Source organism: Schistocerca serialis, chromosome 1, assembly GCF_023864345.2.
Source record: "Schistocerca serialis cubense isolate TAMUIC-IGC-003099 chromosome 1, iqSchSeri2.2, whole genome shotgun sequence".
NCBI lineage: Eukaryota > Metazoa > Arthropoda > Insecta > Orthoptera > Acrididae > Schistocerca > Schistocerca serialis.
This window is the reverse complement of record NC_064638.1, coordinates 912,798,454-912,811,449: the sequence shown is the minus strand read 5'-3', so window position 1 is coordinate 912,811,449 and position 12,996 is coordinate 912,798,454. Positions and strand designations below refer to the sequence as shown.

The following is a 12,996-nucleotide window of genomic DNA, read 5'->3' as shown; positions in this document are numbered from 1 at the left end:
GCAAACTTTTGGAACAGTACGAGAATGGTGGAGATGAATTTCTTGGAAGAATTGTGACAGGTGATGAAACATGGCTCCATCATTTTCACCAGAGACGAAGAGGCAATCAGTGGAGTGGCATCATGCAAATTCACCAAAGGAAAAAAAAAATTCAGAACCACACCTTCTGCTGGAAAAGTTATGGCTACGGTGTTTTTCGGTTCCGAAGGACTCTTTCTTGTGTACATCATGCCAAGTGGAACAGCATAAATTCTAATGCATATGTGATGACACTGAAGAAACTTCAAGCTTGACTGAGTCGTGTTCGACCACATCGGCAAAATGTTTTGCTGTTGCACGACAACGCACGGCCACATGTCAGTCAAAAAACCATGGAAGCAATCACAAAACTTGGAGGAACAACACTGGAACATCCGCCTTACAGTCCTGACCTGGTTCCATGTGACTATCATCTCTTTGGGAAACTGAAAAACTCTTTCATGGAACAAGGTTTGAAGATGATGACTCTCTTGTGAACGCTGCCAAACAGTGGCTTCATCAGGTTGGGCCAGAATTTTACCATGCAGGTATACAGGTGCTGGGTCCAAGATGGCGTAAGGCAGTTGAGAGGGATGGAAATTATGTGGAGAAATGAAAATATTGTACCTAAAGGATGTATCTACACGCTGTAAAACTTTCAAACATATAGAATAAAAGATGGATTTAAGAAAAAATAGTGTGCATTTCTTTTGGAGTGACCCTCGTAGCTAAAAGAAATGTTTGATACAGCATTGAATACATTAAATCTTTTATTCCCGCCTAACACTCTTAGTTCCCAACATTCACGCCAGGTTGCATGCCCAAATGAGTTATTCCAACAGTCATTGTGGCGTCGTATAACAATGCAGAGCATGCGTAGCATTGTTTAGGGTTTCATGAATCCAAATTAGCTACTACAATTCAGAGAAAAGTCAGGACTACATATCACAAGTCACCACCACAGACGCAAACTGTTATTAATTGGTACAATCGTTGGACGAAAACTGGTTGTTTATCCCACTGGACGTCGGACAGGGTCAGCCGACAGTGTCTGACACAGCAGTCTACACTGAAGCACCAAAGAAACTGGTACAGGCATGCGTGTTCAAATAAAGAGATACGTAAACAGGCAGAATACGGCACTGCAGTCGGCAACGCCTGTATAGGACAACAAGTGTCTGGCGCACTTGTTACATTGGTTACTGCTGTTACGATGGCAGGTTATCAAGATTTAAGTGAGTTTGAACGTGATGTTATAGCCTGCACACGAGCGATGGGCACAGCATCTCCGAGATAGTGATGAATTGGGGATTTTACCATATGACCATTTCACAAGTGTACCATGAAAATCAGGAATCTGGAAAACATCAAATTTCTGACATTGCTGCGGCCGGGAAAAGATCCTGCAAGAACGGGACAAACGAATTCTGAATACATGACAGACGTGCAACCCTTCGGCAAATCACTGCAGATTTCAATACTGGGCCATCAACAAGCGTCAGTGGGCGAACCATTCAACGAAACATCTTGATATGGGCTTTTGGAGTCGAGGGCTCATTCGTGTACCCTTGATGACTGCACGACACAAAGTTTTATGCTTCTCCTGGGCCTGTCAACACCGACATTGGACTGTTGATGACTGGAAACTTGTTGCCTGGAAGGAAGAAAATGGTTCAAATGGCTCTAACCACTATAGGACTTAACATCTGAGGTCATCAGTCCCCTAGACTTAGAAGCACTTAAACGCAACTAACCTAAGGACATCACACACATCCATGCCCAAGGCAGGATTTGAACCTGCAACCGTAGCAGCAGCGCAGTTCTGCACTGAAGCGCCTAGAACTGCTCGGCCACAGTGGCCGGCTGGTAGGAAGAGTCTTGTTTCAAATTGTATCGAGCAGATGGACGTGTACGGGTATAGAGACAATCTCATGAATCTATGGACCCTGTATGTCAGCAGGGGACTGTTCAAGCTGGTGGAGGTTCTGTAATGTGTGGGGCGTGTGCAGTTGGAGTGATATGGGACCCCTGGTACGTCTAGATACGTCTCTGACAGGTGACACGTCCGATCACCTCTGTCCACTCATGTCCATTGCGCCAATGGATAACACCAGCGGTTGCCACTATAAATCAAGGCTTGCTTCATAGGAGTTGTAGAAAATTGATTATAGATGGGGCATTTGCCCTGTGACAAAAGGTAGCCTCATTGAAATTTATCAATAAAACTTCAACATATACTGTATGCAGTGTTATATTTTCTCTAAGTTACTTACCTTTTTCAAAATTAAAGGTTCCTTTTGTACAACGAATTTTTAGACACCTTGTACACGTTTCCATCATCATATGGCACTCATTTATGAAATAACAACATAAAAAGTATGACATTTTGTGTTGTGTATGATATAATGATGAATAATTATTTAAACAAAAATGAATTTTTGTAATACCACGTACTAAAAAGGACGATGGCAATTTTTTCTTCAACTTCCAATCGGTATTGAAAATAAAACCATCATGAAAATCCGGTGAAGATTTGAGCAGATATGTTGCACAGTGTCTCTAGTATGGCTGTCTATCGCATCATGTCACAGTTTTCGGTTCTGACTGCACAGTGAGAACATAAATGTGCCAACAACAAGAGTGTCTCCTGCCAAGTGTGAAGTGCCTGCTGAGGGGTTTCACCTGATTTCGGGCAGCCCACTTAGCTTAAATATCAAGTATTTTCTTTTTCATGGCAATTCTCGACTGCACACTGCAGGTGCAATGAAGACACTCTTGCAGCGTTTTGACGGGAAGTGTTTGATCACCCATCATACAGCCTGGACTTGGCTCCCACTGAATTTCATCTCTTCATTCAGATGAACCGCTGGCTGTGAAGACAACATTTCAGCACAGACAATGAGCCACAAACCAGTGTAAGGAACTGGCAGAAATCACATTCGGCTGCCTTCTATGATAAGGGTGTTAGAAAGCTGGTACCATGCTACAACAGATATCTAAGTCGAAGTAGTGACTACATATAAAAACAGATGAAAGTTGTAGCTAAACATAGCAAATAAAACATTTTTGGTTTTCACTGTGGTTTCTATTCAGCGACCGGCTGGAGACTGAAAAAAAGAAATAAAAAAAAAGAGGGCCCTTATGTAAAAAATTTCTCCCAGCCCCATGAAGATTCCTAATCCCATACAGTTAGTCTTGAAAATTTGTGATTGTGAAATTTTAATAGGCATGAAAATACTTGTAAGAGTAGATAATAGTAAGGAGCTAGACATTTCACACATCACTTACTAAGTAGTGTAACAACAAGGAGGTGAAGAATTCATGCATCAATTATGTACTGCATCTTGCAACTCTAGTTTTTCGTTTTAAATCTTGAAGTATTCTCATAGTTATTAAATATTTACAGTCACAAATTTTCAAGACTATCTGTGCAGGGTTAGGAATCTGTATAGGGCTAAGACAAATTATTTTATGTCTTTTACTCCAATGTAAAAATGTAGTATATTATATTTAAGTAATTATTTTCTACTTTTTAATCTTCTCTGCAACATTTTTTATCGTTTTCAAACAGTTTGATGAGATTACAATGGGGATGTTAGTTTAAAATCAACTACAGTAGTTGTACTGAGCAGACAGACAGAGAAAAAAAGTCATTAGCCTTCTCCTCATCCCCCCACCATCTGCTCAGTCATGCCCTCCACCCACACATCATCTGGGAGGCATTCTAGAACTACTCGCACAATATGTCAGTCTTGCAGGGCAGCCAAGATGTCAGTTGTTGGCAACCCTTTTCACCTGCACTATAACCCCTATGTATCACACAGAAGAAAACAAGTTAATATTCCATTGTAATCCAGTTCTGAGCTATACTTAAAATTTCAAGCTTCTAGCTCATTGGAAAGTTAGGTGGAAACTAAATGTATAATTTAGGCTGAACAGACAGACAGACAAGAATGTGCCTTAATAAAAATGTAAAATGTGTATTTATGATGACCCTTTGGATACTTTCTGCTGGAACACCTTCGCAATGAAATTTGAAACAGACAACTGATTAGACTGAATAAAGAAAAGTGTAATATAATCCACTGATCCACCTGAAGAAGAGAACATAACCATTCAAAATATGTCATGGAAGAAAATAAAAGTTACTGACACAGATATCTTTTATGTCATAAACAGTCACCATTTCCAAAACACAGCCCAACATTGATGACATAAGGTTAGAAGTTTTGATGCTGGCTAATAGCATGGAGTCTTTCACCCTAAAGTATCATTAGACCTCTTTTTAAAGGGTAGAGACATAGTATCATAGTGAACTGTCTCTCCAAATAGAGAATGTCCAATCCATATGTATCAGGGACTTTCTAAAAAAAAAAGGGGAAGATGTGCTTACTAGGATTCTCTTATACTGTAGATAATGTTTTACACTATTTGGAACAATGGATGAAACATAGGAATGAATATCCCTGCAATCTGGTAGCTTCTACATGATCTAATATTCAATGAGAGGGTTCAGTTGGATATGGCATACCTGAAGAAAATTGTGGTCACTCTTCTTTGCCAAACTGATGCTGTTATCAAGGCTAGAGATGGTATTGTGAGGCATTAGCATGATGTCTCCTAAGGATGGCTAATTTTTTGTCCAGGGTGCTCCATAGCACAAGCGGTTAATATATTCTTAGATGCCAATTCAGAAAAAAATGCATTCCTAATGAGGCACAGCTCTCCCTAAGTAGTCCATTGTAAATGGGATAATACACAGTGTGAAGTGCTTCATAATGTATGTTGAAGGTCTGATCTGAAGTGAACAAACTCCTATGTCTGCAGGAGCTGCGCCAGCTGCCAGACAGCACAGCTCGTAAGCAGCATATGGCCATCAAGCGCAAGAAGCTGCGTGCACTGAGCAAACGCAAACATCCTGCTGCTGGAACCTCTGCCCAGCACCACTTGCGGCCCATGCCAGCTGTACACTTCTATGGAGACTCCTCCAACCACACTGTTGACCATGACCGCTACCTTGGTAAGTATGCTACAACATATCTCAATTCACATCTATTGTGGTACCCATTATTTTGGACAACTGAAGAACCACTCCCTCTCCTGTCTAGTCAATGAAATTCGAAAAATGAAAGTCATACATTATCTGTAAATGTTATCTCTTAAAGATGGAAATTTCAAAATAGACTTTCTCAATATCTTCAGACACATCTAATGAAATGATATTTATGGTCCTTCCAGTATGGTTAGAAACACAAAATTTCATGGAAGGAAGGAAGGACAAATGTTTGGAATGTAGCATTTCATTGATATTGAAATCATGAAACACACAACACTAGATTGATCTTTGAAGGTTAGGAAAAGGAATCAGCAGTGACACTGCTAAAGTCATCTGCATTAAATGAAATGGAAAGACTAAATCAAGATTGTCAGGTGTCAATGTGAACTGTGCTCTGTACAAGTACTTGACAAATCCCTTGACCACTGCATCACCCCTTGATAATATAGAATTCAGTCTGTGGGAAGTTATCATGTTAAAATGAAGGTATAAATCACTTTTCACAAGAACAATCAATTGCTTAAAGATTCTGAAGACTAACAGATAGGTCACTAGTCCAATACATCACAGAGGTGTACTTCTGTTTACAGAAGACCTTAGCTCACCACTTTTGCCACTAAAGCATTGTATCTTGTTAATCATTCAGGTGATAATTCCCAGAAAAGATGTGATGAGCTTCTGTAGAATTGTCACCAACGACATCCTGCACTCGAGTGATGTTTCTCCCAAACTTTTTCAGAAAGAAATGGTGACAGATGCATTTTCTATATACAAAGAGTTTCTTGTGTTGCTGTTTTTGTTGATCTTTTGAAACTACTCCTACCAAATTCTACAACTTTCATGTTATTTTTTATCCTGTACCCCACATTTTGAGACAGATTTTCTCTTCTGCATTACTTACTTTATTGCATCAACTATGTCAAGGATTACACTAGCTTTTACACACAATATTTGGCTAGCCCCAGACCTCAGCATTTTAGTTTATTTAAGAAGCTACTGCTGTGTGACACACGTTATTTAAGAGACATGATTTTTTTAACTGTTTGCAAGATAACAAAGTTGGGCTTATTGGCAGCTGCAGCAACTATTAAGCATCAACTAATCATACAAGATAGTGTTATGTCAACCAGCTGTTGTTGCTTCAGTGCATAACTTCATAAATTTAGGAGTTTAGATTTGTAAACTGTGCAATTTGCAGAAATTTCATTCCTCTCATGTTTCTAACCACTATGCTAATTTAGATTGCAGTATTCATGTCAGTAAAATCATTTCATAAATGCAATTAGAATGTGTTAGTATATAATATTTAGTCTTGAAAAGAATGCTAGTAAATGAAGCTTCTTCATTAATATTTGTGATGCGAAAAAGATTTACTCACTTCATCGCTTTTGAAAGCAGATAGGCTTGAAAATAACTTAAACTGGGCTGAACACAAAGCTACACCCAGCAAGAAGGTGTTGTCATCTCTGCACATACTACAAAAATACAGAAAGGTCCTTCTTTTGGATCTGAGTGAAAAGCTTATCACATTCCCTTGTACTTTCCGTTTTTTGCTACAGTGCTGCCATCTTGTAAATACTGTATTTTCTCAGGAATGCTTATGATGGCTGTAGGTAGTAATGGACATGTGCAAACTGTGTAGTCAAACATTAGTCATTTTGGTTATATTTAACCACATTATGAGCAGTTATCATGGCTATCGCAGACAAGCACATACACTTCATCTGCTCTACCATTCAGTTATCATACACTCTTTCCTGTCTCATATTCACATTAATTATTTGTTTGAATAGCACACTCATTGCTACCAGACCTCTTCTGATGCATTCTGTTGTACTACAATGTTTTCCAGATCCTTTCCTGCAACAGGAAAATATTACTCTGTAACGATCTCCTTCACATAATCAGAAAAGACTCACATTTTCAGCTGCAAGAAACAGCAAAGAAACTGTCTGCTAAGACAACAACAACATATTTCTGCTTGGATGATTGATCTGATTGCAAAGAGCTATACCCCTCTCCCTCTTTCCCTGTAGTCCCTAAATTTTACTCAGATATCTAAAGTTCTAACTCAAACTGTGTATATCTGCACTTCTCTTTATTGCATTAGTTTTACTCATTTTGTTACCTTCTTTGTGTCTAAATTAGCATTTTCTACAGTTACTATCACTATTGTTATATCATAGCTCTTTAATCATTATTGTTAATATGAATTCTATGAACTAAATACTACCAGTGGAATTGTTATAACATTATCGTTTTTGCCTGAGACATATCCAAAGCCAGATCAAATAATTTTTCCATTGTTATTATCACTTTCATTTTTGTTCTTCACATTGTAGCCATTAACAATAATAATTAAATTGCAATACCAATAATTCAGGGTGTCGTGTAGGTGTAATTTCTTAGGCTGTTGTCAGAGAGAACCTGAGGGTCTAATTAGGTTAACTGAACAAAGAAATAAAGCAGAGCATCAGTGTTCCATATATATTAAATATATACTAAATTTTACCAGGAAATGGACGTCTTCGACCAGAGAACAAATTGTTTACTGACTGGACTCCAGAGGATTGGTTCCGTAGACTTGGCATGGATCAACATTTCACGTATGAGGGTGGAGTGGTAACTGTTAGGAGAAGTGGCCTTTACTATGTGTATGCACAGGTGAGCACAACTGTATTTAAAAATAGAAATCTTCATTCAAACTATGAACACTGTAATCACAGATTGATGTAATCAGAATTCATGTATAACAAAGCTTAAAATGGCTGATTTGATCAAAATTTTAACAGCCAGCTAACAACTACTCTGAAGACTAACAGAAGATTTTGTTTTAGCCATATGAAATTAGTTTCACTTGTGTCTCAATTTTGCTCATATCAAAGAAATGTATATTCAGATTCTAGGTGTCATCAAACTAATATATTTGTTCCTCAAACATAGTGTCATCACTGGAGGAGATTTTCACCACCCAATAATTGAAAAGGATAATTACAGTTTTTGTAAGTGCTGGTTGTGATGAGACATCCTGCAATACAGTTTTATTTGGAAACTACTTACAACAGGTAGTCAGAAACCACTCATGAGCAGTAGAGATTGTTGCAATGAACATGTTATACATGAGAATCAAAATAGCCCCATACAATGAATATTTCAGTGATTTTCATTCTGTTGAAGTCATATTTTGTACAAAATCATTATGGAAGCAGTTCACCAGTGAAGATAGAATTGCCAGAAAATTAGATTAATAATTATTACTCTTAAATTGTAAAGATCTAAATGAACAGAACCCTAGACATATTAAAACTGTTGTACAGGACATTTAGACTAGGTCTTTGCCTTTTTCGAGCAATGAACAATCCAAACTACTGAATTTGTATCATCACCTAGTAAACAGTTTTAATATTGGGAAAGTTTAATTCAGTGCACACTTTAAAGGAGAGTGGAAGTAACTTTCTGAGAGTAAGTTAGGACAAACTGTGTATTGACAAACTGTAAAAGAGCTCTTGAGTCATATAAAAGTTCTCACAAACTGTAAAAGTCCAGTAGAATATGTAATACTGTCCCAGAAGAAGCTAAGTAGTACCGTGGTGTAATGGCTATGATATTAAGGTGTTGAATGGAGGTTTATTCAGCACTTACACATACAAGAGTGCGGAGCGAACTGCCTCCAGCCAGAACACAAACAGTATATATACAGCTACAGAACATTCCAGTACAATGATACTTGACATTTGTGGATGTTTCTAGAATGTACTCATACCGAATATAGAAATTAAAATGGTACAGTCCAGGTGAGTTTTGAACTCATGACCCTCCACTCAACAGCTTAGTATTGATTGAATATGATGCTCCAGAGTCCACAAGAACTTGGGCTGGTCGGCCATCCATGAGGATATTGATGTAGAAGATTATCCACCATCCATTCAAAAGTTACACAAACCCAGCGGTATTACCTTGAACTCATACAGGCCCTCAGGGGTGATGACTGCAGTTTCCTCATTATCAGCCTCATCTACTTCGATTTTCCAGTATCCTGAGTACATGTCCACCTTAAGGAGGGAGCAATGTCACAGAAGCAGCTCAGTAGTACTGTGGTGTAGTGGTTATGATACTAAGCTGTTGAATGGAGGCTTGTGAGTTCAAAATTCACCTGGACTGTACCATTTTAATTTCTGTATTTGGATTGAGTACATTCTAGAAGTATCCACAGATGTCAAGAATCATTGTACTGGAATGTTCTGTAGCTGTATATAAACAGTATGTGTTCTGGCCGGAGGCAGTTCGTTCCGTGCTCTTCTACATGCAGCTGCTAAATAAACCTTCGTTAAGTGAAGTTAGTGCTCATCATTAATCTAATTACAGCATCTATGTGACAATACTATTGAGGTTACTAAAGCTGTAGAAGTAAACTTTTGTCACCTGTGAAATCACTGAGGATGTCTGGATACAGGAAACACTGCAGCTCTTTTGGATTTATTTGTGTAGTTTTCATATTCATGTTCTACTCAACTTTGACTGGAAACATCTGTGATGTTAACATGTTTGTATCCTTGACAGAAAATTATTTTCAAGATCTTTTTAGTGCAGTTTTCACATGTGCAAGATAACTAGACTTTCAGCTACTCTTTTTTATTCTTGTTTGTTTTGAAGTATCACATGTTACATAATGAGTACATATCATAAATATAAATTCTATGTTTGCATAATAATTAAGCTTGCTCATAATAATTTATTACAGCAAACCAATCATCTTTTCACACATTAGATGTATCTTGCCTATTGTGTATATTTAAGTGCCATATAACAGATTTGCAGCTTCATTTCATATAGAAAACTTCTTGTTGAAATTCTAATATGGAAAGAATAGATGGTTACTCATCACATATAGGAGGTGTTGAGTTCCAGACAGGAGCAATGGAAAGAATACTAGAAACACATAAGTCTTCCAACAAAGTCCTATCTCGGCAGCAGAACAAATCAATACATATGGTTACCATCTCCATCTGGTAGGAGCTGCAACTTTGTCTCATGTGAGTACCAATCTGTTAATAGGATGGGGTAGGGGGGTAAGTAGGAAGCATGTGGCAGGAGGGGCAGAGGAGAGAAGAAGACAGGAAGAAAGGACTTACAGACGCATTGGCAGGGTAGGAGGCATTGTGTGTCCTGCAGTGGAAGCTGTTAAGGGGATAGGCAGGTGGATGCCAGGGACTAGTGAAGATTAAGACCACGAGTGTTTCGGGAACAGAGAATATGTTGTAAGGAGAGTTACTGCTTGCATAATTAAGGAAACTTGGTGTTGGTGGAAGAATCCAGAAGCCATAGGCTGTAGAGCACTCATTAAAGTGAAGTACATAATTTTGGGTGGCATGTTCAGTAACTGGTTGGTCCAGTTCTCTCTCGGTCACAGTTTGACAATGGTCACCCACGTGAAAAGACAGTTCGTTAGTAGTTATGCCCCCACAGAAAGTTGACCAGTAATTGCAGCTAAATTCCAAGATCACATAGCTACTTTCACAGGTGACCCACCTTTGTTGGTATAGGAGATGCCAGTGACAGGACTGGATTATGTAGTAGCACAGCCTCACGATGTTGCACCTAATGGACCTATCCTGACTCCTCCCCCTCCCCGCTCTGTGTATGCTCCAACAGGCAGCACTAGTAACTTTTCCTACCCCTACCCTGCTATCCCTCTCCATCCTTGCACTATGCCTCCTCCTTACAGATAATACCTATCCCAACAGTTTGTTGCTCACATCAGACAAAGTTGCCATCGGGCCTTAGCAGCCACGGACAGAAGCCATACATGTTGAGTTGTTGTTTCCATGTGTGAGTCTTCTGCTTTCTGAGGAAAGACTTTGTTGGAAATCTTATATATTTCTAGTACTCTTTTCACTGTGCTTGTCTATGACTCGACACTTCCTCAGTGTGTTCAGTAGCAGTCTTATTTTCATATCCCATACTTTCCATTGTTTGATCTTGTTGTAATTCTATGTTTCTTCTATTTGCAGATCTTTTATCTGGATGATAAGAGCACCAATGGGTTCAAAGTACTTTTAGATGGCGAACCAAAGATGCAATGCTCACTACACATCCACATAGCAGGAACAAAATCAAATACTTGCTTCACAGCTTCTGTGATGTACATTAATGAAAATAGTAGGCTTAGTCTGCATGACATTGAAGCTAACCGGTACTCAGTATTTGACAAATCAAAGAGTTTCTTTGGCATTGTGAAGCTCGGAAATGCCAGGCTGCCATAAGGAAAGGCAACCCGTACAAAAAGTGAAAATAGACATTAGTGCTTCACAAGCACCATATCAATATGGACATGCTAAGTTATTGCCACAATAACTGTGACACAGATCTCTTTTACATGTAGTATTAAGAAGTTAAACAATTTATTATCTCTGAAGTTTTATATCTTACTGAAAATATTTTTGAAAGCAATTTTGCTTATTATAGGGCAGATAAACCATGAAAAAACCATTTCCTTAATATACATGAAACACAAAAATCTTTTGAAATCACTAATCACATGACACATTTTATCAATGCATAACGAACATACAGTAAATGAAATGTAGTAAGTGTTCCTGTTATCATATGTAACATGAATGGAATTCATTAGAACTGTAATTGTCCTAAAATTAATTTATAAATATTTATTCAGAATATCGATTTGTTAATAGGAGAGATGAGTGTAAATATTTTAGAGGTTCTAATTTTTTGTAGTTTTCCTAATGTAAATAGTGAAAAAATTAGATGTTTCATTAATTCGTATTTGTTATAAATTTGTACAAATAATATAGTAATTTCTCATGTGCATCACAAAAATTGCTTGAGAGATTGTCGTGGACCACATTTTCATAGATCTGCTGACAGATTTTATTTGTACCTTTATTTCAATGATCATTTAAAGTGAGAATCATTCCCGAATTTAATTCATCTGCACAGTTCATAACATGGACAGATAAAGTAAAAAGTCAATTAGAAGCTGGCACAGATAAAACAAAAGAAAATATTTTATTCAATAGGAGGGATGGACACTCAAACTTAATGATGACTTCCTAGTTTTCTAAGCTTGTATTGCCTTTCTTACTGTTTAATCTGCAGAAAAGTTGGAAGGGGATGCAAAAATGCTCAGATCTCAAGCACAATAGAGATACAGGGAAAGAAATAATTGATTGCATTTTTATAAGTTCTACTGATCTCAGTTGTGTCTCTCTTGAGCATTAGTCATAAATGATTATTCTGTTTTAACACTGGAGCAGAGCATCTTTTATTGTAATAATAATAATTAACCTCCAAGGATGGAATTCTTTGTCTTGGAAGTTTAAGAAAAGAGGCTCATTGTTAATTATATATCAATATTTCTATACTACTTTATCCCCTACTTTATCCAGGATATAGCATTTGCTTTATCTGTCTTTTTCCTTGTCAACATTACTGTGGACCATCTTTGTACATAATATTTTTGTGACATTTTTATTTTTGTACTGAGATTTGAAGACAGACCCTTACACATCATCATCTGCATAATAATTTAAAATGAAAATCATCTTCATTGTAATTCATTGATGTCAGTTATGTACTCATGAGACCATTTGGTATGATGTCCCTATGTATTAATTATTAATACTCTATGATGTGACATTAATAAAACTATTTAATGTAACCTTATTAATAAGATATCTGATGCAGATGAAATGTCAAAATCCTGTATTTTGATGTTATAATAAAATGAATAATTTAATTTCATAAGATTGAGGTACAATTTATTTATTACAAAATTTTGAGAAATTTCATTTCATATTCATTTTTCTGTCTCTAGTGTTCTCCTTAGTATAAGGTTTGATTCTGAACAACAATACTGTGCTCCACTAAAAACTCTTGAAATTTACTTCTTTATCACATACTGA

The 12,996-nt window shown here is 37.4% G+C and overlaps 1 protein-coding gene across 1 annotated transcript in view; it reads left to right on the top strand.

Moving 5' to 3' along the window:
* Positions 1-12,782, top strand: part of LOC126412128 (uncharacterized) — a 377,521-nt gene extending 364,739 nt beyond the window's left edge. Inside the window, exons 5-7 of the mRNA XM_050081573.1 lie at positions 4,846-5,038; positions 7,590-7,738; positions 11,086-12,782. Of these exons, the coding sequence (XP_049937530.1) occupies positions 4,846-5,038; positions 7,590-7,738; positions 11,086-11,337 (594 nt within the window). The 3' untranslated portion in view covers positions 11,338-12,782. The remainder of the gene's footprint in view (positions 1-4,845; positions 5,039-7,589; positions 7,739-11,085) is intronic.
* The last annotated feature ends 214 nt before the right edge of the window (positions 12,783-12,996 follow it).